This window comes from Manis javanica, chromosome 1 (assembly GCF_040802235.1).
Source record: "Manis javanica isolate MJ-LG chromosome 1, MJ_LKY, whole genome shotgun sequence".
In the NCBI taxonomy this organism is placed as follows: Eukaryota; Metazoa; Chordata; class Mammalia; order Pholidota; family Manidae; genus Manis; species Manis javanica.
The window spans coordinates 105,843,598-105,868,408 of NC_133156.1; the positions used below are offsets into that span (position 1 = coordinate 105,843,598).

At 39.5% G+C, this 24,811-nt stretch overlaps 1 protein-coding gene across 8 annotated transcripts in view; it reads left to right on the plus strand.

The window, feature by feature from the left end:
• The window catches only part of PDE4D (phosphodiesterase 4D), a 1,476,836-nt gene that overhangs the window by 908,704 nt on the left and 543,321 nt on the right, over positions 1 to 24,811 (plus strand). Inside the window, exon 1 of one of the 8 annotated variants that reach the window (XM_037022280.2) lies at positions 601 to 1,842. The exons of the other annotated variants lie outside the window; for them this stretch is intronic. Within the exon in view, the coding sequence (XP_036878175.1) occupies positions 1,796 to 1,842 (47 nt within the window). The 5' untranslated portion in view covers positions 601 to 1,795. Of the gene's footprint in view, positions 1 to 600; positions 1,843 to 24,811 lie in introns of those variants that run through there. 8 annotated transcript variants of the gene reach the window in all.

Consider the following 24,811-nt stretch of genomic DNA (forward strand, 5'->3'; position numbering starts at 1 on the left):
GCTACACACCCCCTAATCAAACAAGCCACTTTATTGTATGCACAATTGTAACTGAAGTGTACCTGACTTCTGCACAACTGGCTTCCACAGGATTTCCTGTCCAAGACTCCCTCCCCGTGTGGTCATCTGTGACTAAATGGTTACAGATTATCATCAAGTTAACAAGGCATCCCACCCCAATATTTTTGTGTTTCAAAAACAAAGGAGTGGAAGTGACCAAACCCTGTCATTTGCAGTTCTCTCTGGACTCCTTGTATTCCCTTTCTTTTCATTGGGTGAGAAGAGAAAAACAAAATCAGACAACAACCCTCCCTCAGTAATACCTATTTGTTCAAGGTGTCATTTCCTTGTGAGGCTATTTACAGGTTTCTTACTGCTTAGCGTGTCTTGCCTGGTAATTACTGCCTGAAAGAAACGTGCTCTTGCAGGGCGAGCTGTTTCTTTAACCCCTTTGGCCCGCTCTTGCTGGGTGGCTCGCAGGGCTTGCTGCAGTGCCCGGAAACCCACCTAGAGGGCCCCCTTGACGCCAGCACATCCCCTGTCAGGCAGCCGTCTCCGCAGCCGAGTGGGGCTGCTGCAGAGTTAATGCACAGTACCAGGAGCCCGCAAGTGTCCTGAGCTGCTCAGAGCCGGGCGGCGCAGCCCAGGGCAGACGCTGCGACGATTGCAAAGCTTCCGATGGAAATTCGGCGCTGGGCGACCCCAGCAGGAGCCTGTTGCCATTGTGTTTTTAAAGCATGCAAGGTCTGTATAGCTTGGGCATGAAAACCTTTCAGAAGATGTCAGAGCATCAGACTAAATGACACCTATTGAGGAATTGAATTGGGGTAAGAAAAGAGAGAGAGAAAGGAAAGAAAGAGGGGGAAGGAATTCTTAGACAACGTCGGACTTGCGGCTGTAATACTCATTTTCTTTCCAAGGCAAAATATGAGAAGCCCGCACATGGCTTTGGTAACAACAAATTAAAGGGGTTTCTGCAGTAAAAGGATCAATAGCTTAGTCATTTTACTTCAAGAAAGCAGACAGCCGTATTATGGGGCTAGGCAGCAGAAATGAATTTCCTCGTGGCATCTTCTGAAGTCATGAAGGTAGCTAATGGTAATCCTGTCCTGCAAAGCAGAAATCGCTCACCGCCTTCCTACTTCTGCAGTTGAGAACCAGGAATTTTGAGATTCGGGAAGAAGTTGGCTCTGGTTATACATGGTTTCTAGGTCCTCTACCCAGGTCTTTGTCCGACAAGTCTCAGAAGGCAGCGCTGTATTAAAGTGACCACTCATAGAATATGAGCCTAAGAAAGAAGAAAAAGCAATATTCATTCCCAAAGGACAGCATGGCCAAGCAACCTGAAGTTTTCCTTTTCCCTTCTAGCACTTCTTTAACAAGGATAACAAGAAACTGTCTTTTGACTCCTTTTTTCCCACATTCCAGAGTCCTTCCTGGGAGGATGCACTAATTCACACTCTAGGCAGTTGGATTTTACCAGGACACTGTTTGCCACCATTTAGGATCAGCGACTGAACTGGTTATTGAAGTGTGTTCACTAACTAGTGGGACCTGAATGAATGGACCCATACCTGCAGTGTTCTGTGATGTTTCTTTCTTCAAATCCTGGAAGGGCTTTTCTTGCTATTTGGGATTTCTTTGGGGGGAGGGGGGATTTTTTTGGAATTCAATACTTGTTGCAATAATTGCCCATGGTAGCTGCTCAAACAAGAGAGTTGGGATTCATCTGTGAGAATCACTCCATGTAACATACGAGACGAGGAGAAATATTAATGACGGAAGATCTGCAAACATGATGCACGTGAATAATTTTCCCTTTAGAAGGCATTCCTGGATATGGTGAGTAATCAATACCCCCTTCAGTTTGTAAAACTCAGAATTATAAAATTCCATGACAGGGTCGGGTTTGTCTTGAATATTGGTATCAAATGAGGATGAAAAAGCAAAACATTGTTTAAAACCAAATGCTGTCTGAGAAAGTAGTGGTTATGCAATAACAAATTACTTAAGATAAAAGCATCCCCCCCAAAAGAAGTCAAATATGAGAATATTTACAATTGGTAACATTTCATAGAAGGAAAAAAATAAAAAACAAATTGAGAATGGCAACTATTTAACTCATAAAGGAAAAAGGGAGGGTTTTCTTTGTTTGTTTTGCTCTTCTGTTTTCTTTGAAAATTCCCTGGGGAAGGATGCACACATATTTATGACATCTAATAATCAATTTGTTTGGCCTTAGGTCCTTCTGAATCTCCAAAAGAATATTAAGGGAAAACTTAAAAATGTTAACTCTATTTAAAAATAATACTAAGATGTGTTGCTGCCTTACATTTAAGGAATATTTTTTAGCTATTCAAGAAATATTTCTACCAGAATGAACGAATCTGATAGATTTCGAACACATGAATCATGAAGTGCTCAGAATTTCATAGAACTTGGGTAGTGCGTTGATACCTGGTCATGTATAAAGGTTCATTGCAATGTATTAAGGACCTAGAGTGTGTGACATCATGTTCCCTTTCTTGTTTGGGTTTATGACTACATGTGTATAGGAAATAATTGCTGAGGATATTATAAGGGCAAAACTCATTATTTTAAAATTGCTTGTTTTCACTACACTTTTAGGGCTGACTGGATTCAGTTGCTCATAGCAGAAACTTTGTGAATGCATGCTAAAGACACATTTTTTTTTTAAAGGTTTTGTGATTACTAGCATGGCTTGCTTTGGATACTGCAATGTGTCTGATTTTTGAGAGTGTATTTCCCATGTAAATTTTTTGACTGTCTTCAGGATAAGCAATAGAAATCAAAATAGAAGTTTCTGAAGGTTTTCTTGGCTGCTTTTATAACAGTGTCTCAAATGAAAGCTTCCTAATATCTTGAGGCGCCACCAAAATCAGCTGCTGGTTTGTTATAGACATTTCACTTTGTTAGCTGAAAATCAGTTGCAGAATAGAGTGGGTGATATCCCCTGTCACTCAAGGCAGGAGCTCATTTTCTGTCAATACCAGATCCATCCAGAATCAATGCTGTGACGTATATTTCTTCTCTGCTGTCCAGAGCCACTGTCCCCTGTGTCTCTACTGTGTTTGGGAGGGAGTCTGGGAGACATGCCTGTCAACCTAAGTGGCCCACTTCCAAGTGCATCACCAGAGTTCCTGACTCAGTGGGAGCTTTGGTGCCACTGCCTTCTGATGGTAAGGGTCAGTCATCAGCAATAAGGTCCTTGTCATTCTTACAGATACATACACATAAATAGTCTTTATTGAGTTAAAAAGGTCTTGGAAACTGTCCCTGACATATAGTAGGCATTTGTCAAAAATTTATTTATTTTTTCTTATTCCTTATGCCTTACTTCAATGTAATTTTTGTACCTATTAAGATTTGTTTAGGGGAAAAATTACCATTCTCATTTCCATAAGGTATACCTTGCTATAAAGCAACAGTTTTTGTTCTGCCTAAGCCCTGCTTGGGTCCATTTGTTTATGTTGCAATAGGTAGGGTGCATGCATTCTTTGAATCCCAAATGTTATAATCACTTTTTATTTTGTTGCATTTAGCTCAGCTCTACTTTTAACTGTAAAGAAATGAGCTATTCAATTCTATGGTTTTTGAAAGAATGCAAATGTGCTTATTCATGGTCCTCTGGATCTGTAATATATATATTTGAAAGCTGTATAGAGAAGTTGAGCATCCTGGTGGTTTGCTTTTGTGCCTGAGGCTGGGTAACCCTTCATAGATTTCACTGCATGACAGGCCAGTCTGGTGTGGGGGTGGTCATACTGAGGCAGTGTGGCCTAGGAGTGTTCTGTGTATTTGTTCTTGCCTGGGCCCTTGAGAAGACTTTAGTTATAAGATATTGAACTCAAAGGAAGAAGGTGGTGTTTTTTTTCCAGGTGACCCAATTACTACTGTCATTGGTTCTCAACTTACCCAATTGTTGCTTTTCTCTCATTTCTAACTTGGCCTTTCACTTCTGCGGTAAGAGACTCCAGGAGTTTGCTGACAGAAAAGCTTTCCCTTTGTCCTACTGTAAGAGTCCCTCTTGGATTAGGTTCCATGCTCATGAATTACCATGCTAAAAAGAAAGGCTTTGCCACATTGTTTTCCTTTCCATTTCCAAAGGGTCTCTTTCCTCATTCTCACATTAAGGTCTTTTTACACAAAGGGGCCTATCAGAAGTTGTCCACAGATCAATGCCAGGGGATGATAAACATTTTAAAGGGGATGTGTGCTGGATTTCATGAGCTCTAGCTCATCTCTATGAAGGCTCTAAACCCTTTGGATAGTAGGCAGGACGTGGGTGCACCCCCGACTCTTGCTTTTTGAGAAGCAAGAGGAGGCAAAATGGAGATACAGAGGGTCCAGAGTTGTCTCCACAGTGTGTCAGAGGTAATGATTCCAACAGAAGCCTGTGTTTCCACTTTGACTCATCCTCCTGTCCTCCGGCTGGTGTGCTGATAATTGAGTAATAGCATTACAGATTTATTGTTTATTGGCTACAAGTTAAAGTTAACAAGTGGTCTTATTACTTGTCTAAATAGAACACCACCTCGAGTGCTAAGAGTGCTGTGAAGGATCTAGTTTTCTGGTTTCAAGCTACCATAGGAACACTTGCTGGAGGTTGTTGCGAAGGTTTCTTTCCATTACACTTTTCGACCTTTTTACTGCCAAGCCAAACAAAGATAAGGACCTCACTAGGCAAATAAGTACTATATAGCTCTTTTTATTTTCTATTCTGACTAGTTGTGAGGATGTAGTGGTGACCTGGCAATTCAGGAACAGGTCTTCTTCCATGATTGGAAGAAGGGAAATCCAAGTCAGCTTTCTAGGAAAGTCAATTTCATTTAGTAGCAATGAAACATCATGACATGGACTCATATGCAGGGATATAACAAGAATGACACAACGTAGTGTGCCTTACATGTTTGTAGCTTTTGGCCTTACTTAAGAGATAGGTAACAACTTTACATAACCTGAGTTGTAAAAATGCTGTAATTTCATGCCAGAGACACTAGAGCCATGTTGAATACAACTGAATTTTACACTTAAAAAATTAAGGTGGGCATTTTATTGCAATATCTTTTTGTCCTTTTTATGATGGACTCGAATGACTCAGAGAGAAGACAGAGGGGATAGAAGCTGCTAGGCTGTTAGGGGATGCTGCACGGGGCTGCTGAGGAAAGCCAAGGAAGGTTTGAGATTGACTGTAGATAGTGATTAACTATTTTACTTATTTGGTGGTTAGGATTAAACTTTTTAAAGCCCACATATCTAAATAGCCTTTATCAAACTCTCTTTGTGATGCTGAGAGATGATTCTGATCAAGAGGCAAATAAGTTGACTATGTTACCTTGACTCAACATTCAGGCTTCTTTTTCCTATTTCTAGGCCTCATATCCTTCCTTGGACTTTATGTTTCCAGGTTCGTAAAAAGGCTTCATCTAGCAAGTCATAGTGTAGCTGTTGTTCTTCTGTAAGTTAAGGGTCAACTCATATACTAATTCATTTTGTTTTGTTTCCTTTAATTTAAATCCTTTCTAGAATGAGGCAAGATATAAATCAATATGCCAATAATACCATATGCATATGTGTGTTTTATATATATTTATATATCTATATATGCATATAGATATATATATCAATAACAAATCCAATGAATAAATAAATGAAGAAAGGACAAATGGCCTGCCTCTTAATAAAAGGATAACCCTTCTTATCTAGACTCTTCGAGTATTGAGTATTATTTTTGAAGTTCTTCTCTTCATGTATTGAAACTACAGAAACTCAACCCAGAATTGGATTTTCCTGAGTTTATGTTCTGGCCAGTGATAATAATCTCACTTGTCTTACGACAATTTTCATGAGTCGGAGAAACATTCGCTTTGATCACTGTATATGCATCAAAGAGCAAAGGTATTAAGTTTCCTGCAAGAAAATGGAGCTCTGCTAATTTTTGCCAACCTAAAATTTCTGTCAGGGTCCTCTTGTCTTCTAATGAGATTTCAAGTCATTGCTGACCTTGCTTCAGTGCCATCTCTTTCTCTGAGTGACACAACTACTCATAAATACTAGAACAAAAATACCACCAAACTCTCAGCTTGATTCTGAATTTCTGATAGGGCCAAATATAATTTATGGCAATAAAGTTTAGATAGAGCTCATAACTATACAAACTCAGGTTGTTCACAAAGTCCTGGAGGTCCATAGTTTTAGCTCAACCCATTGTTTAAGGGAGAAGTTCAGGTTTAGATATAATATAGCCAAGTTGTTGCTTTAGAAGAAAGATTGATACTATTAACCATATAATTTTTCTCTTTCCTTTCTGTTTTCTGTCTTCTGTTGCCTGTAGTGGTATTCTCCTTAATTTCTGTTAGTACTACCTTGTAGTTTTAAAATAAAAAATAAAAATTCTATATATTTGTTTTGATTTTTTAAACAAGGAATGGTATGCTAGAGGAGGTAAGTTGCCCTGGGTAATGTCCGTGTGCCCACACTTATGGAAATCAAATGTCATTTTTAGCCCTGGTAGACTTTCCGTGACAGTAAAATAGCATACTTTAAACTGCTGCTGGGTTCCATCCCCAGTGGCCAAAGTGAGTGGCCCATGTCAGGGAGATTTTAGGCAATCTTTATAAGGGGAAGAAAGCAGAAAATATTTTCCATCCTATGAAAGTGACTAGCTGTGAATGTGGGGTGTTTGCTTTGATTAAATTTTCCATTTTCCAGCCCTCTCATTGCTAAATTCTCCACTTTCCAGCCCCCATTCCCGCTCACCTCTTAGCTGACTGTTACTGAGTTTCTTCCACTAATGCTGGGGTGTCCAGGCTCAGAGAAAAACAGGCAAGAAAGGGAAAAGAGGAAGACAGTTCAGAATTCTGAGAGCAAGAGGGAACCCAGAAAAGGAACTTAACCAGTGTCCCATTTGCTTCAGGTTAGAAGTTTTCTTCTTTGCTTATTTTTTTAAACAGTAACTACATTTCATCTCTTCCTCTCCTCCTTGGGTCACACCCCCGAACTTTAGTGGCCATTAATGCCCTGTCTAGCTACAGCATCATTCCATCTTTTTTTTTACAATACTCTAAAATGTTTCTAAGCCATAAGTTCTTATCACTAGAAGGACTACTGCATGGTGTTTCCAGTTGTTAGAGAAGTACCAGCCTGTCAACATACCCAAGACAATATATGTCAACTAGAGATGGTATTGTGTAAAATTTGAAGATATGTATTTGGTTTTAAGGATGGAATATGGATTCTATGTATAATATCAGGCTATTAACTATGAAAAAAATAAAACAAAAATCCCTCCAGATTTCTAACTCTAATTCTGATCTTAATGCTTTGTGTGATCTTGCAAAGGCTCTTGGGGCTCTTCACCACTTGTTGAAAATGACTACAGCGGATATTTACCTGCATCTTGTTAAGGAGTAGACTTTTAAAGAGCTATTCACAGCACATCGGTGATAAAAAATTACTAGACTTTTAAACACTGGCATGCTAAAACCTCTTAAGTGAATTTCTTAAAATGTAGGTAACAAAAGGAACCACTGTGTACCTTATTGAAATCAAAACTAATTGTCCACCCACCCAGTACACACCACATGTTTTCACATAAATGACATCATTTAATGGCAACTTTCAGAGCTGGGTCTTATTTGAACCCCCGTTTGCAGATGAGGAAAGTAGTGCTCATGGTGAGTGCAGGGTCACATTTCTGACACTTAGGTATGGCCTCATTTTAAAACCCAGTGTCTTTTTATTCACCACAGTGTTCTATGGAAGATGTCTTAGCACTTTGTCCATGGAGCTTATGGAAAAATACCTTAGCAGTAAGACAAGAAAAAATAAGCAGCTTCACCCTATTAGTTCACAGATTATCTAAGTGCATGGGATGTGTAATGAATTTCAGTGGCCTTTCCCTGAGAAACTCTTCCTGGTCATATGAGGGCTACGACCTATGCTTCAAGCACAGCAGCAGCTCTTTTGTGTTTTCTCAGAATGAGAAAATTATACAGGGAATTTGAGGTGAGCCATGTTTTCCCGGCCACTCTGACCTATGGGGTCGTTTCTGTGAATTAGGAAAAGGTGCCCCACTTAGGCAGATGAATTAGAAATGCAGACTTTGGAGCTTGGTGAATGCACCGGACCTTTGTGCTAAGCAAAAGGCATCCCTTCCTTGGGCACACACTGGGCGAAGGGAGCAGAACAGAGATGAATGCAGCTTCACTCACTGAGCTGCTGGGCAGTGATCAGATTGCACAGTCCTGGCCTTGTCTGGGTATGGGCTTGAAAGGTGGTTCTGATAGTCAGATGAAATGTTTTTGAGAGTGCTTGGTGACAGTAAAAGATCATACAAGTTTGGGTATTGCTACCATCATCATTACTTGCTTCACAATGTCCTATTGTAGAACTTTAATGTTTTGCACAGGTAAATAATACTAATATTTTCTGAAATCAGAGCCAGTGCCAAACAGCCAAATGAACATGTAAATCATGAAGTAGCTCAATATCTGTGCTTGAAAAATGCCATTCTTAGTGAATAGGATTAAAATATGTGGAACATACTGATTAATTTAAGCATAGGGAGTGCCCAGGTAAATGTGCTAGCAGTCCTGCTCTAAGGCAGTCATTGACTAGTGAGGAGAGCAGCTGCAGGAACAAATGATGACAGTACAGCAGGGAGCATGTTGATGGAGGTATAGGCAAAGTGTTCTGGGAGTTTAAAGGAAGAAACAATTCATTGGTCCAAATACCATAAAGAAACCTAAAAATGAGGGACTTAAAGTATATCAGATGGATTTGAAAATTGGTAGCTATTGGCAACACTTTGGAGAGTGGTTTAAGAGAGCACCTGGGGGTAAGTTACATTCCAGAGGTTATAAAGGCAGAAAGAAGTTGTGCATACTTTCAAAATTTGGGGCAAGAAGGACCAGAAGGAGGATAGAGAACTGGGGGAGAAGGAAAAGAGGAGGAATAACGAGTAGTTAGTGAAGAGTGCTAGGTATGTTCAAGGGTCAAGGAGCACATCTGAAGGAAATACCTATATACAGGGTCCAGACAGCTAGTAAAGGATGTAACTTCCCCTGAGACAGGAGGAAGAAAGAGCAGGATGGATGCAGGTCCCGCAGAGATTTTGGTACATGGAAGGAGAACCCGTGGGAGTTTTGGTCTAATGCCCTCTGTTGTCTTTGGGAAGTAGAATTCAATTTCATATCTCAGAGGGGGGTCTATGGAGAGTCAGGTGGACGAGCATAGGCAGGTGTGGGGCAGTTTCTGTGGGGAATCAGAAAGGCTGCTCAAGAGGGAAATGCAAGAGTGTCAGCCAGTTGGAAAAGCCAGTGATGCTGAATGTAAAGTCAACAAAGGACTTGCACTTTAAAAATTACTTACCTAAAGTATTATGTCTGGAAAGGGTGCAGAGGTGTGACAGAAATGTTGCAACCCTTAATTTACTAAACTAGGAACTGTTTTATAGTGAGAAATCTTGTGCTGGTTGTTTTCTGGGGATCCCAAGGAATGCAGACTGAGTTTTACCGTTGTGTTTTTCTGTTTGGTAGCGGTGGAAGCTGTTGTATGAACAGATTAATGAGATTGCAGTTCCAATTTCATGACCTGATTTTGGGAATGTGAGATTTCCTAAGCTGCCTGGAAATAACTCTTGGATGGCAAACAGAAGCTCTAAAACATTTGCTTTGAATTTTATCTTCAAATGAATAAAAAATCACAGTATGAAGAGAAGGCAAAATGATTCAGCTTTGCTCGCTTTAATAAGAATCTTTCTATGGTTTATGTTGAAATGTCACAAATCCATATATATATGTGACCTGCTTTTACAAAGATTTCTTCAGTCCTTCTGAAGTTTACTTGAAAGTGTCACCAGTCTCTAAGAAACTTACTGAAAAATAATAAAACATGATATGCCTTTAACCAGAACTGACATTTTAAATATTTATAAATTTACGTTATCTTCTTTGTTTCCATGGTATCTCAGGGGGAGAATAACAAATATAAGATGCAAAATAAGGGAATTTTTAATAGCCTATGGTCTTTTAGACCTTAATTGTAAGCCCTATCATGTACCAGGAGTTTAGGAGATAAATTCCTTTCATCTCTTCTAATCATCAGCACTTTCTCTGAGGTCAACAGAGGTTTCTCTTTAATATTCTTGATGTTCAGTGCTTGTGATTCCTTGGTATGGGGCTTCGTGGGATTTCTGCTGGAGCTCCAAACCTCTACATAAGGCAGTCCTAGTCACTTACAAGGGAACTTCATGAGTCCTTTCCTTTGAGTTTTCATGTTTTTCCTTTAAAGTCTGGAGTGGAGGAGGTTGAACCAAATGATCACTATAGTACTATAAAAATCTATGATTCTTTATCTTAGCCTGTTAATTTACTCATTTTGTCTCTTGCTTAGGCATAACTCTCCTTCTCTTAAAGCAAATTAGTCCAGGATTGAACCCTGACACTTTTCTGAAATATTTAGCCCCTCCTGTAAAAAATCTCTTAGCTTCAGCTGTAGGCCTACATTTGGCTTAATTCCTTTTCGAAAAAAGGTGCCCTTTAAATGTCAACCTTTTGCATGGGTAAGATGGCAGCTTTATTCCCATTATTATCCATGGTATTTGAGAAAATATATCCCACATGCTATTTATGTCCCTTAAGTCTTCCCAACTCTTTTCTTGGTCAAAGTCTCAGGCTGTTTCATCATCTAGCTGTTTCTATCTGGTCTAAAGAAATACCATGCTTGAAGTTCTCAGTATGAGAACTAATTTGTTGGTTGCTCTGTGTACATATGTTTGCTTAGTGGCTTTGAAGCAAATAATTGGCATAATTATGGAAGAAAGGGATGCTAGCAAGTTGATAGTGGGCGACCTGAGGAAACCTGAGTGTTCCTGAGAGTAGTAGAGGGACCTCTTTCAAGTTGTAAGTATGGCATGGCTGCCTGGCTGTTTGGGTTCTACAAGAAAAAAATATCTGTTGAAAGACCCATTTTCTAGAAAGTAATCCCTGCTAGTTTGATTTTTGAGAGAGGTTGAATGTTAAAGTAGATTAGGATGTCAGCATTTTAAGCATGACAGCAGTCTCCCCATCCTTCACTGCACATCTTTTTGCTCCAACGAGCTTTCTGTGATCATGCTAACTGCTGAGACTTCATAGCAACAAATCATACTCCATTCTATTCATGAGAGTAGTGACCTTGACTTCTTTTTCCTACTTTACAACCCCAGCACCTGGCACAGTGTTGCACCTCACAGGCACTCTATAAATTTTTCTTCAGTAAATGAGTATGTACAAAGAAAAGGATGAATGACAAAAGCTGTAATGGGTGTGGCATTATTTAATTAAGTATCTTTTGCATCATTCATATACTGTTATTGTGCTGTTTTTTGAGATGAGGCAAGGGAACTTTTGCTGCTAAAGTAATACAACTGGTAATAATAAGTATCACATTTGAGAGGTTATTAAGGCCAGCTACAGATTGAGCTTTTTATGAGACCCCTAAACCCACTACAGGGGTGTGTTATCTACTTAGTAAGAGTACAACCTGGAGTGAGTTGTCTAACCTCTCTATGCTTCAGTTTTCCCACTTGTAAAATAAAGATAATAAATAGTTCTCACTAGGGTTGCTGAGAAGATTACATAAGAAAATCTGTCACATGCTTGGAAGAACACCTGTCATTCAATAAGTAACTAATAAATGGTAACTACTGTTATTGTACTTATTAGGAGACTAGACTATGAAAGGTTAACCAGGTTGCCTAGGGTAATCTAGTTGCTCAGTAACATGACCATTCCGATTTAGGTATTCCCATTAGTTCTAGTTTGCTTGGAGGACAAAACTTCTTTTTTCCAGATCACATCCTTGCAACTTTCCAACCTCTATCAGAGACAACACTTTGGGTTAAGTTTGAATTATGGAGAATAATGCATTTCTCCTCATCAGACCAACCTCAACCAGAATCACCTACCTTGGAAAACTTCTCTGCCCCCTCCCATTTTAAATGAGCACCAGCTTCTTGCAGGATGAGTTTTTCCTCTCTGGGGTGTCTTACCTGTGTCCTTCACCCTAAATGCCCAGTTCCTAGCACAGTACCCGACACACAGTAGGTACTCAGTAAATGCTTTAGAGTGAAAATTACATTTCTAGATGGTGTGCTTGGAATTCAGTGCTTCAAGATTAATTTCTGTTTTTCAGGAAACAGTCCATGTGTTTGAATAAGTAAAATTTCTATAAAAATCATCATCTTGAGCATAAATAACTCCACACATCTTGTTTCTAGTACTTGGGAGAGTTTAAGTGTGTTGAGATAGTCTGCAGAAGCAGCCATCCTGCTAAATTGTGTTTGTCTGCAAAATCCAAATGGTATTGCTCCAATTCACCCCCTTATCTAAGACACTAATTATTTCTTTAAAGCTAATAAGCAGTTCATTCACTTTCATTTACAGGAATCTTTCTTTCCTTGAAGATGTGTGCTTTATCTTTCTGGCAAGACAAAATTGTGTAAATAAACTCTGCAGCTGGTCCATTTCTTCATTTGTAACATACGTCTGTTTCTGCATTTATGATATTTACGTTACTTTTTTTTCCCCAGTACAAGATAAGGCTGTCAGACACAGACCTGTCTCCATGCATGGCTTTTCTACCCTCTTTTCATGCTCAGCTTTCAAACAATTCTCTCCTTCATATCACTTCCCTTGCTTAGAAAATGCATTAGCTTCATATTGTATGCATTAAAGCAAAAAGCCCTGCTTCATCTGGCCTGTGCCTTTCTAATTTCATGTATTAATGTCATCTATCATTAACTTATTTCCCTCATTATTCCACAATACATATCTGACATTTGAGTTTTTAGATATATCTGTTCTTTAGTATAGAAATTATAAACATGTATTTTTAAATCACAGAACCCTTCCTTCAAGCAAAAGGTTAGGCAGTTGGCTTAATATATAAGACAGGTATGACCAGTGTTGAGAAGCAGGTTTACACAAATTCTGCACTTTTGAAGAAGGGCTGGGGAAGCTGGTAGTTCACTAGTTAATAGACCCCCCATACTGTGACTCCCTGTACCCCTGCTCTAATACCCTTGCAGGGATTCCATGGTGTCTGAAGACACTACCCTGCTGCGTGATGGACATTACCGCAAGTCACTTGCAAATTCATCGAAACTTGGTTTGCTAGACCTTCCCTGAACTGCAGGTAGAGCTGAGCCCCCTTCTGTTCTTCAAAATCTTCTTGTACTTCCTGCAGTCCAGTTTGTGTTGCTACAGTAATTTATTACCCTGTGCAGAGAGGCAGCCAATTTAGTGGCTAAGAGCATTGACCAGATCCAGAGTGCCTAGTTCCAATATGGATCTAAGCTTTCTAGCTGTGAGGCCCTGGGCAAGTTCTTTAACCAATTTCTGCCTTTGTTTCCTCATCTGTTAAATGGGGGTCATAATAATTTGTATAGTTATAATACTCGGCTCTTGTAACATATGTAAAATACTTAGAAAGGCACCTGGCATAGTTAGTTGTTACTAGGGCTATTGTTCATCTGTGTTGAGTTGTGTTTCCTTAGAAGCAGGCCCTAGAAAATAATTCTAGTGCAAATGGTATATCCAGGAGGTGATCACTGGTGGAGTGAGGAAGTGAGACAGGAAGGTGAAGAAAATCTATAAAGGTTACATAAATGATCAAGTAACTGAAGAAGGCAACTGGGACTCAGTCCTGTTCAGAGTCTGGGAGATGATGTACAACTCACTTCAGAGTTGTCCTATCCAAGGGGTGAAGACACTGGAGGATTTATCCTCCAACTTTCATTCTTCATTGGGCTGATGGCTACTCCTAGAGTTGATTCCTGGCATTTCCAGCCTAGCCTGCATGCAAGCAAAACCTGTATGCAGGTAGAGTATTACCCGTGATTGGACTGGAATTCCATCGGCATGTTATTGCTGAGGGAACATGGGCAGGGCCCTGACAGTGATTGCTTACAGGACTGTGAACAAGATTCTTCAGGGCTTTCTGTGTTACTCTGTTTTCTTATTTTCTCTGGCCCATATAACTAGGCCTCCATAGAGAAGGAGTGAATGATTAACACATGGAGTTTTTTTCCACTTGACCTTCAGAATTCTTCGCAATTTTGTCTCACCCGACCTATCTTTAATTCTCATGGTTCCTGAACCAGATTCTTCTTAATTACTTCAGTCTTCTCGTTGTTCCCAAACACACCTAACTGATTTTTTTTGCAGGCTTTACCATCTGCTCTATCTAAACCTTACCCATCTTTCACATTCCCTTTATCTCCATCAGTTCATCTCCTCCATGAAACCATTTTTGACCTCAGATAACTCACTTCTCTCAAGTCCCATCAGCATGAAAACGACTGCACAAATTAGTGTTTGATTATCTGCTGATGGTGAGATTCCAAAGTTGACACATTTCAAAGCTAAACAAAATCATCCATGACCTATATACCTCTTGTCTTTTTCACAAACATGGCACCATCATACTTCATAAGCACTATCAAATACCAAGAGACAGTTACACATGGGCTTTGGAGTTAGGCAGTCATGATGGCATTCTTGTTCAACTTTGGAGCTGTATGACCTCGAGCACCTGTATAACTTAACTTGAATCTTGTTTTTTCCCCATCTACATCAGTATAGCTGTATAGATTAAATGAGATACTGTATGTAAAGTGCTTAGCCCAGTTCTCCTCAAGAAGTAGGTGCTCAACCAACAGAATCTGCCAGATTCTTTGATTCTCAAGCAATTAATATCTTCTTAGACTTTCCTTATTACTTCTTTAGTTTCTCATTTTGCTATTGCTTTGATCTTGTTTTCAAAAGAAGATAGTGACATCTCAAAAAATATTGATAACTGAGATATTGAAAGTATTGAACTTTTATAAGAAATATAATGTGTCAGTTGAGCCTTTGAAATGGGTAAAATATGCCATATTTTTTATATCTCACTGAACATATCAACCCTATCTATTAGGATGATAATTAAAAACTTGAAATCCATTCGCACATTAGAACAAGGTTTTATTCTTGTTTTATTGTGAAAGAACATCAGGAACTAATTTATATATTTATGTATTTTTCAATCAGAGCACACCCTGGGAAGTAACATGAACTTGAGCATTCTAAGGATCTAGACCTTTGGTTCTCAATGTGACAGAGACATAGGAGGGCTCCGTGAGCCCCTCCCCCAGGAGATTCTCCTGTAGCAAGGGCTGAGTTTTGGGACTCTTACTGGCCATGAAATTGGGAAGTTCAAATCAATTTGTCTAGATCTCAAGGGAAGCAGAGAGCCCTCCAGGTTCTAGGAGTTTGACCATGAAGTCAGTGGGTATAGCAGTTGGAATGTGAAGGTCTTGCTGAACTTGTTAGGAGCCAGTGTAAATCAGGAAGCTTACATACAAGTCTCAGCGTCCATTAGCTATAAACAACCAGATGGCTTGGGGTAAGCACTTCTGGTACTGAGATTGGAAGGAGATTTGTCCTAAAGATGTGCATAAAGAGGAACGAGATATATAAAAGTCATAGCACCTGATACACATAAGACATTTGATGCATTTCAGTTCTCCTGTCCCTTTCCTTCCCCACAAGTTTCTGGGGAAGCTCTTTGAAAACTGTAACTACTATATAAGTTAATCAAAAGAAAGTCCATGTACCAGATTTCATTAAAATCTCACTACTGTTGAAAATATTAAGGTGTTCATAAAAGGATAATCTGAATAAAAATATGTTTCTTATGAAAAAAAAATGCTATGTCTTTCCAAGTTACTCCCTCAGAGTTAAAAGCGCTCTCACATACTTTCCTCCTGTAGGCCAGTACAGCACTAGGTTCTAGAGTCCTGAGTCCTGCTCCATTTGTAAGGGCACCAGTGGTAAAGAATGATGCAGGCTTGTGTGACTCTTAAGGGGAATCTTAGAGACACATGTTCTTAAGTCTGTACATGGACTTTTGTTGTGTAAGAATGAAAGTTGAAGTCAAACTTCTGAGTAAGGCTGCACTTGACACGATCTGTCAATTCATGCCCATTCACAAGACTGCTTCCCTGTGCTTGAAATGTCTCAAGAATAAATTCATATAATAAGGAAAACAGGAATCATAAAAATGATTATGAAATGACAAGCATCCTGTGTGAAAGGTGTGATGTGACTATTATTTATTTCCCCACCCTCAGAAAAAGATGTCTTTGATAATTTAGAAAGATGCTACAGAAAACCAAAAAGAACAGAATTTAAGAACATAGGATATAAAGGTTCCATGTATTTTTCTATTTCTCATTCTCTCATTTAATTTATTTTTCCCAGCTAGGTAAATTGGCTATTACATATTGGCACTCAGAATTTGATTCAAATACTAGGCGTTTGATTTGGCTCTGAGTAAAAGATCTTTGATTGACAGATGAATCCATTTGTATCAAACAGCTGTACCTGGAGGAAATCTACTTCTTTGAAGGCAATAACACATCAAAAGAGTTTTGAAGATGGTGGCCATTCTCCCCTTCCTCTCCCTGGAACCTTTGCATCCTGCCTCCTCACGAGTGCCTTCTGTGTGCGATCTGAGTTAGCATGCTTTCCCCATATCCTTGGTTTCTTCAGAGCTTCAGTCGAGACAGGCAAAAGATAAAAGAAAAAAAAAAGGTTTCATTTCCAAGGAAATAACTTTTTAGTACCTGATTCTTCACAGCTATTCATCACTACTAAGTGCGCCCAGATTGCTGAGTACAGTGTTCAGAAAAAAACCAGTACATCAGTCTCCTGCCTGCTGCTCTTAAACTGAGGTCCCCAGGGCCTTTCACAGTGGGGTTTGCATCAAATAAAAGATGTGTTTAAGAACCTTTAGGTCTCTCCTGGAAAAGAATATCACTTATTCCTGAGTAACCTTAAAAAAATAATCTGGAATCAAAATACTTCAGGGAGGAGCAAACTATTGTTTCAGATATGCTACAGTGCCCATGAAGAGTGGAAATAACTGCTTATTTCTTAGACATTTGTATGACTTGGTCTGTAAAACAAATAGCACCATTTCTCTTGTAAGTAACTAAAAATTAGATATTTTTATGGATATCTTTTTCCTTTGCTAGTTTATTCAAATATAATCTTGGCTAATCTGTTATTTTGTTAACATGTCTACTTGGTTAATATATTTTTTTCTCTTTTCTGATTCTGATCTACAAATTCTATAGCTGTTAATTGTATTGTTTAACCTAAGTCCACAATAAATAAACTTAATAAGATTAATGTTTTTCATCTTTCTCAATTGAAAATACCAATAGTATTACCGAATAACTTATTTCTATCTGAAAGAACCCTATCTCTTCTTTGTTTGTTCTAGCTGCAGAGATGTAAAATTGGTGGCTGGCATTCATTATTTGGTTTTCTTCTTGGAAATTTGTCCTTTTTTGGCATATTTATCAGCACTGTATATTACTGAACACATTAATGTTTAAAATACCTGAATCTTGGTCAGTAGATTTGACACAGCTGAATCAGGTGGATCAATAACAAGACTGTAAGTGCATGGTAAGGAAATCTGTCACCTGTATTAAGTCATTTTGCTCCAACACAGTTTTCACAATTTGCATATGACATTTTACATCATTTTATATATTTTCTTCAAGGATCAGAAAAATATATTCGTTGGCACCTGAATAATTTTTCTTGAATCAATAATTGGTTAATTTTGCATGACATCAGTATTTGTCAGGCAATAATATTCCTCCTGGGAATACATGTACTTTAAGATATCTAGAAAATACTAGGACATTAAATACTGAGACTTAAGAGTACTCTCTTCCCATCAGTATGTTTAGTTCCAATTTTAGATCTCTGCAGCTAGAACAAACAAAGAAGAGATAGGGTTCTTTTAGAATAAGAGACAGTTGGAAGGTGTGCTGTCCGAGGACACCTCTGATGGCGCCATCCCAGGAGGTCTGTGATACGTGAATACTTGAAGCCTCCAAGAAGCCAAGTGTGACATTCACAACCAAAACATAATGTGCTAAAAAAATTTCATACTGATCATAGGTAATATCATATTTGTATCTGCCATCCAGTTTTGAAGGTAAAATATAGAACCTATTTTGGAGATTTCACAGAACACTCTGGGCTGTATTAATAGAACTAGAATGACTCAAATGAAGAGGAATGAGTGCCCTGGACTCAGCAGCATCCAGACCATGGCTTGGTGCTTTGTGCCCACTTCTGAGATGTGGACCTGCTGCAAAGAACTCAGAGCAGAGTGGCAAGGGTGGAAGCAAACACAAACCTTGTCACATATAAAGTGATTGAAAGACTGTAATTGTTAAAGAAAGAAAGAAAATGATGCAGTAATTGAAGGATGGGTATTTGGATGAAGCTGGTTCCCTGTGGCTGCAAATCTGAAATATACTACTGGATGTCCCTGCAGTAATAGGATTTAAACCCAGAATGGGTCTTGATGTTTGAATGGTCAGAAAAAACATTTCATATGACTGTATGGATCCAGGTGGGGAAATAGGGATGGACAAGTGTGCATTGTTTACTAGGATCAAAAGTAATGAGTAAATGATAACATCTTATCAATTTGCTGAAATATATCCTTTTTTTCTGGTTTCTTTATATTTCTTCCCTAGTTTGTGTCTGATTTTTTTGTATCTCAGAACACTGTTCTCAACTCTTTTTGAAAGATACATCCATGTAAATAATGCATATCTCATACAAATGTTTCCTGCCTTTCAGTAAACTTTTCTTTAAATGAGTCATAGGTTTAGCAATTCCCTAACATTCTATTCTGGCCTCAATTGATGGTGCGTAACATGAAATGTAGAGAAGTGCAGAGGAATGTGTGCAGAAATGTAGAGAAAGCAGTTGGTCATAGAGGTTAAGAAATGAAGAATGCTATGTCTTTTTAAGAGAATTAAATATTGGCTTATATCAGTAAAATGAGATCTTACTATTTAATTCAATCAGTTTAAGTTAAGTTCATAGACCTTTAGAGTTTCTTTAGAATAAACTTTTTATTTGAGAACAGTTTTAGATTTATAGAAAAATTGCCAAGATAGTACATATACTTCTACTCACTTCCCTAAATTATTAACATCTTATATGAGCATGGTACTTTTGTTATAATTTATGAACAAATATTAACATAATATTGACTAAAGTCTATATTTGATTCCTATTTCCTTAGTTCACCAAATGTTATGGTCTGTTCTAAGGTCGCATCCAGGACAATGTATTACTTAGTTGTCATTTTTCCTTAGACTCCTCTTGGCTATGACAGTTTCTCAGGTTTTGTTTGGTCTTGACCTTAATAGTTTTGAGAAGTACTGGTCAGGTATTTTGTAGAATTTCCCTCAGTTGGGATTTCCTGACATTTTTCTCGATTGACTGGGGTTATGTAGTTGAGGAGGAAGACCACAGAGGTAAAGTGCCTTCTTCATCACGTTATTGAAATGACTTATTGGTGTTAACGTTGGTCACTTAGCTGAGGAGATTTTTATCATGTTTTTTTCACTATAAACTTACTCTTTTCCCTTATTTTCATACTGTGCTTTTTGGGAGGAAGTTACTCTGAATAGCCCACATGTAAGGAGGTGGAGGGGTTATTCTTAACCTCCTTAAAGCAGAGATCTATATAAAATATTTGGAATTCTTCTCCATAGGAGATTTGTGTATTCTGTCCCTTTATCTAATTACTTATCCAGTCATTCGTTTATATCAGTATGGGCCCATGGGCATGTATTTGATACTGGGGGCTATAATTTAATGCAGTGCTGTCACTTAGACTTGTCTCAGTCTTGGCCATTGGGAGTTCTTTCTGCTTGCTCCTGTGTCGCTTTGCTATATTCCCATAATTGTGAAATTTTTCTCTTAGGACTTTCTTACTTTCTGGCATTACAAGATGCAGGCTTATCTTGAACATTTCCTTCCCCAGTCCTAGATTCAGTTGTTTCTCCAAGGATAACTTGTTCCCTTCATTGAAGAATAATATTAAAAACCAAGATTTGGGTACTAGGTATGCCCATTGCTACTGGGTGTCACTCTTCTGGGCAGTCTTGGCTGACAGAGAAAGGAAGTGTATGTGTGCATACTAACTTCTCTATGCACATCTACAAATATGTCTGTAACTATCTGTGTAGATAGATTGATTTTAAAAAGCATGAGTTCATACTAATGTTTCCATTTTAATCCATTACAACATGGGTCATTCTAGTTTTTCCTATAGCCTCCTACACTAACGGTGAGCAACCTGACTCTCACTGTCTACCATAGTTCAATTCCAATGGAGTTGTTCCTCTTATCCTTCCTGAAGTTGAAATACATAAATGAAAGCTGATTTTTTTCTCAGACTTAGAAAGAGTCAGTATTTTCTTTTCCAAAAATAAGTGTTTTTCACTGTGCAGACTCATGGACTTTAAAATAATGTCCGGGTCCCAGATGCACTCCTCTAAGTAAAGATTGATAGTCAATTTTATGTTCACAGTAATTTGGGTTGTAGATACTGTAAATTCTTAAATATTCTCACAATTTATCTGTTGTTTTATCCTTTTGTAACAAGCATACTCCCTACATGATAACTATATCTGTAATGACAAAACTGACTAATTTGAATTTTACCTTTTTTACCTATAAATCTCTGCACTTCCTGGAGATGCCAAAGAGCTGCATGTGTTGGCCATCTCCTGCAGGTAGTCCAAGGAGATAGTAGCTGGTAGGATCTGCCGAGCAATTGGACATTGGTCATGTTCTCATTTACTGAGAGTCCTTATAATCACATAAGGCAGCAGGGATTTGGCTTCAGACTTTAAGTCACGTCTCTAGAGGCAGCTAGATGGTTAAAAACATACCAAAGAATGGATTTTCAATAATGAGGCATACTTTCAATGAATGCCCTAAGTTAAATAATGTTAAGATCTTGCATAAAACAGTTAATATGCCTCCCAATTTGCATTTAATTTTGTGTTAGTTTGAAAGCTAACGAAAAACCTGTGATGCAAAAATTGAAGAATTCGAGAACATTCATTTTCACTTGGGCTCTAACAGAAGCATACTACCCACAATGCCTTTGTTTGTTGTCTAAGGTTTTAGAAAGCTAAAAATACAACTGAATAAAATTTTAAATAGCCATTTTTTCCCACTCATCCCAGAAAGAAGAAATATAATAATAGATTGTGTTGATCTTTGATATATCTTTTCAACTTCAGCTCCCTCACCCTCTTACCACACCCTGACATTGTCTCCCCATGTCCGCACATGCTTATTTTTATTTACCATTCATCTGTAGACACCGAGGGTGAAAAGTCAGAGTTCTTACCCATGTGGAATTTACAATCAAGGGGCTTAGAGGCATTAATCAAATTATCTGTTTCTCACACACACAACACATACACTCTCACATGCATACTCATACAAACCCTCACATGTACATCAAACTATAACTGGACAGATGCTGTGGAAGAGAAGCATAGGGAGTTCAGAGAATCTGTGGGGGGATATTGACTTGGTCAGGAAGATAAAAATGGCTTCCCTGAGAAAGGGGGATTTAAACTGTGATTTGAAGGCTCAGTAAGAGTTAACCAGGAGAAGAAAGACAAGACAGAGAACCTTATGTGGTAAATGAACAAGTGGTAAGTGGTGAATGTAAAGGAAATCAAAGAGCCCAGGTGGAGACAGGCACAGAGGTCAGAGATGAGGTGAAATACGTGGGAAGGACCAGCCCATCTAGGCCTTCTTGGCCATGCAAAGACTCTTACATTATCTTAAGAATGATGGGCAGCCACTGCATTTCCAAGATCAAGGATGCACTTCTTACTCCTCTTCTTGTAAAAGTCCCAACATGGTCCATCTTTCAAAGGAGAAAGCCAAATGCCACCCATCCAAGCCTCTAACCCTTCCATTTCTCAATCTGTTAGAAAAGGTAATTCAGGCTGAGAGGGGGTATCATTGTTAAAGCACATATCAGGGATGTGTTTGTATTTATGAATAAAATCATGTTTTTGCATTTCATTTTCTTAGTGGCATTAGCAAAAGCACTGCCAGTCGCCTCAAGACTCTTTAAATTTTGTTTTTCATCTCTCTTTCCATTGTCCTCTGCTGTCTTGGCTGTATCCTCGGGGCTCATGGGCTCTGCTTCTATTTCCCAGTGATGTGATGAGGGGAGGTGTCCCAGGGTGGGAGGCAGCTGACAGAAGACAGGACAGAGAAATCAGTAGAGAGGGATGGCCACACGCAGGCATTCTGGGGCTGTAATCATCCTGAGCATCTGGCTGGGGCCTTCACCTTCCCACTCACTCTACCGTCTTTACCAGGAGCTACAGGAAGTCTGATGCTTTAGTTTTCCTCATTAGCTTATGCCACAGTCTGTTCATTAATCAAGTCCCTCCTTTTGTCACCGAATGACACTAAAACTATGTTTTGCCTGAGCTCCATGCAGTAACTTTCTAAATAGTGCATAGGCCTCCAGTCTCACCACCTACCCCATTCTCCTTCCCTCTTCTTCCACAGAGACCTCTGGACAGGGGAGAAGCCAAGAGCATCCCTCTCCTTTGTATTCTTCTGTGGGTCTTCAGAGTCCTTGGTCTGTAATTTCTCAACCTTGCATGCCACTCCCCAACTTCACCCTGTTCATGGGAAGTGGACTGTAACTCCTCAAGTAGGTCCTCTTATATCACATGGTCTTAACTTCTGGTCAGAAAGTCTCCCCGTTCTCCTGCCCTCATATGCCGGGTGAGACCTGCCTTTTCCTTTGAGACTCACCTGAAGGCTTGTCACTTCTTGGAAGTCTTTCCCACTCCTCCCCCTGTGTTCAGCCCACATCCCTGGGCTTCCGCGGCAGCCTGTGCACTGTTTTTGGTTTTGGTTTTTAAACACCACTCCTCAAGTAGGATCGTGCATGCTGTTTTCTCGTCTGTCTCCCTCACAAGAGTGAGCTTCCTGGGGCTCCTTGTCATTCCTGCCTCCCTCACTGTATGCCCTAACACCCAGCATAGAGCCTCGTGCCTACTTGGTATCTGGCAAATGATTCTTTGATTAATGAATGAATCCCTTTTGTCAGCTCTGCCAGTCACTCATCCCCAGTTCTCCATGCTTATTCAGACAAGCAGGTTTCTAACTAGTGCTCTAACTAGTCCTCTTCTAGGCCAGGCCGTGTCACTACAAATAGAGTGGGTTTTACTTACTCAGATGCCTTTAACTCTTTTTCTACATTCTTGGATTTGCACAAAACACATACTACTTATTATGCAACTCTTCATGGCCTTGAACCCTCTGAGCAAGAATCCAGGGGAGCTTCTCTCTCCCCTCTAAACTGGAGTCAGACACGTGATCTGAGCAGTAATCTTGAACTGAGCTGATAGAAGTTGTTATTCTGGCTTTTACAGAATCATTTCACATGCTTTTCCCCTCATCTGAAATCCTCTTCCCATCAACTCCTAACTGGATAATAATGAAATTATTAAGTGTTTAACTTCTGCCACCCCTATGTTATTTGTACATAACACATTTTGCTCAGTCTTCAGGAACATCCTTTGAAATAGGTTTTACAACCCTTGCTTATAGGGAAACCACAGCATGAAGGACTGAGTAACCTTCCGAAGCTATCACAGCTCATCAGTGGCAGAGCTGGGATCTCAGCCCCGGCCCCTCTGAAGCTAGCCCATGCTTACCATTCCTCCTTGGTCACATTCAATTCAAGGATCCACTTACTGCGTTATTTTTGCTTCTTCTGACTTCTTTTTCTGTGGGCCTACTTCAACAGCTATATATTTCTTGGTACTTTTGCCATCTATCATTTTCTGTATTCTTATATTCATTATGTTTTCATGTCTATAACTTGTATCTTCTCTTGGAAGCAAAGACTGGGCATTTTCTGCTTTGTCATTTTCTCTCAGAGCAGGTAAAGTGTAGTGGTTGAGCGTGGGTTCTGGAGGCAGGCTTCTTAGGTTTGTATTCTGGCTCCTCTCCTGGCTGGGCCACCTTGGTCAAGGCCCTTTAATCTTCTGGGCCCCCATTTCTGCATCTGTCCAAGGGGGCAAGTTAGAGTGCTCACCGCAGAGAGTGGCAGTGAAGATTGAATGAGTTAATGCCCAAAAGCACTAGCAACCATGTCTGGCACATACTGACTGCTTATAATGACTCTTGTAATTCCCTCACAGCCTGTGGGGGTCTTTGTACCCAGATGACACCCTTAAGTCTTAGCTAAGGAATTGTTGTACCGAGGGAATCTCCTCATTGGCTGCTGTGGCTGCAGAGGATTGCGTTTTTATTGGAGAGAGATGTTAACTCATGGGCTTTTATTTGCTTCTCTCTCTTGCCGATGAATCCTGCTGCTCCAACCCTGGGGAACCAGAATGTAAATCCTTTTTCTGCTCAAATGTCTTTGATTTGGAGATTCCTCTGGGGTCTCCCCTACGCACTTTAGCGCAGCAACCTTTCTCTCCTGTCTTCAGGCCTGCTGAGATCATTTGCTCAGCAGCCTGTCCAACACCTGTTGCCTCCCCACCCAGCCGCTCCTCAGTGACCTGGCAGTGCCAGAGGGACCATACCAGCTTGGAGCCATTTTGGCAACACAGTTTCGAATCAGCAAACTGACAGCTCCTTTCTCTGAACTGGGCAACCAACTCATGTGCACCTTAATATATATCAATAGCTAATCACCATTGAAAAGGAAATGAGACAGAGCCTCCAGGTTAATCACCATCTCTAATTTTAAAAAATGGCTCAGCTCTATGTAAAATATCTCACAATAATGTGTGCCCTGTTGTCCAGAGGGTTTAGCTCTACTGGGATATAGTCACCATGTGAGAGAGTGAGAAATAGATTTTCTTTCT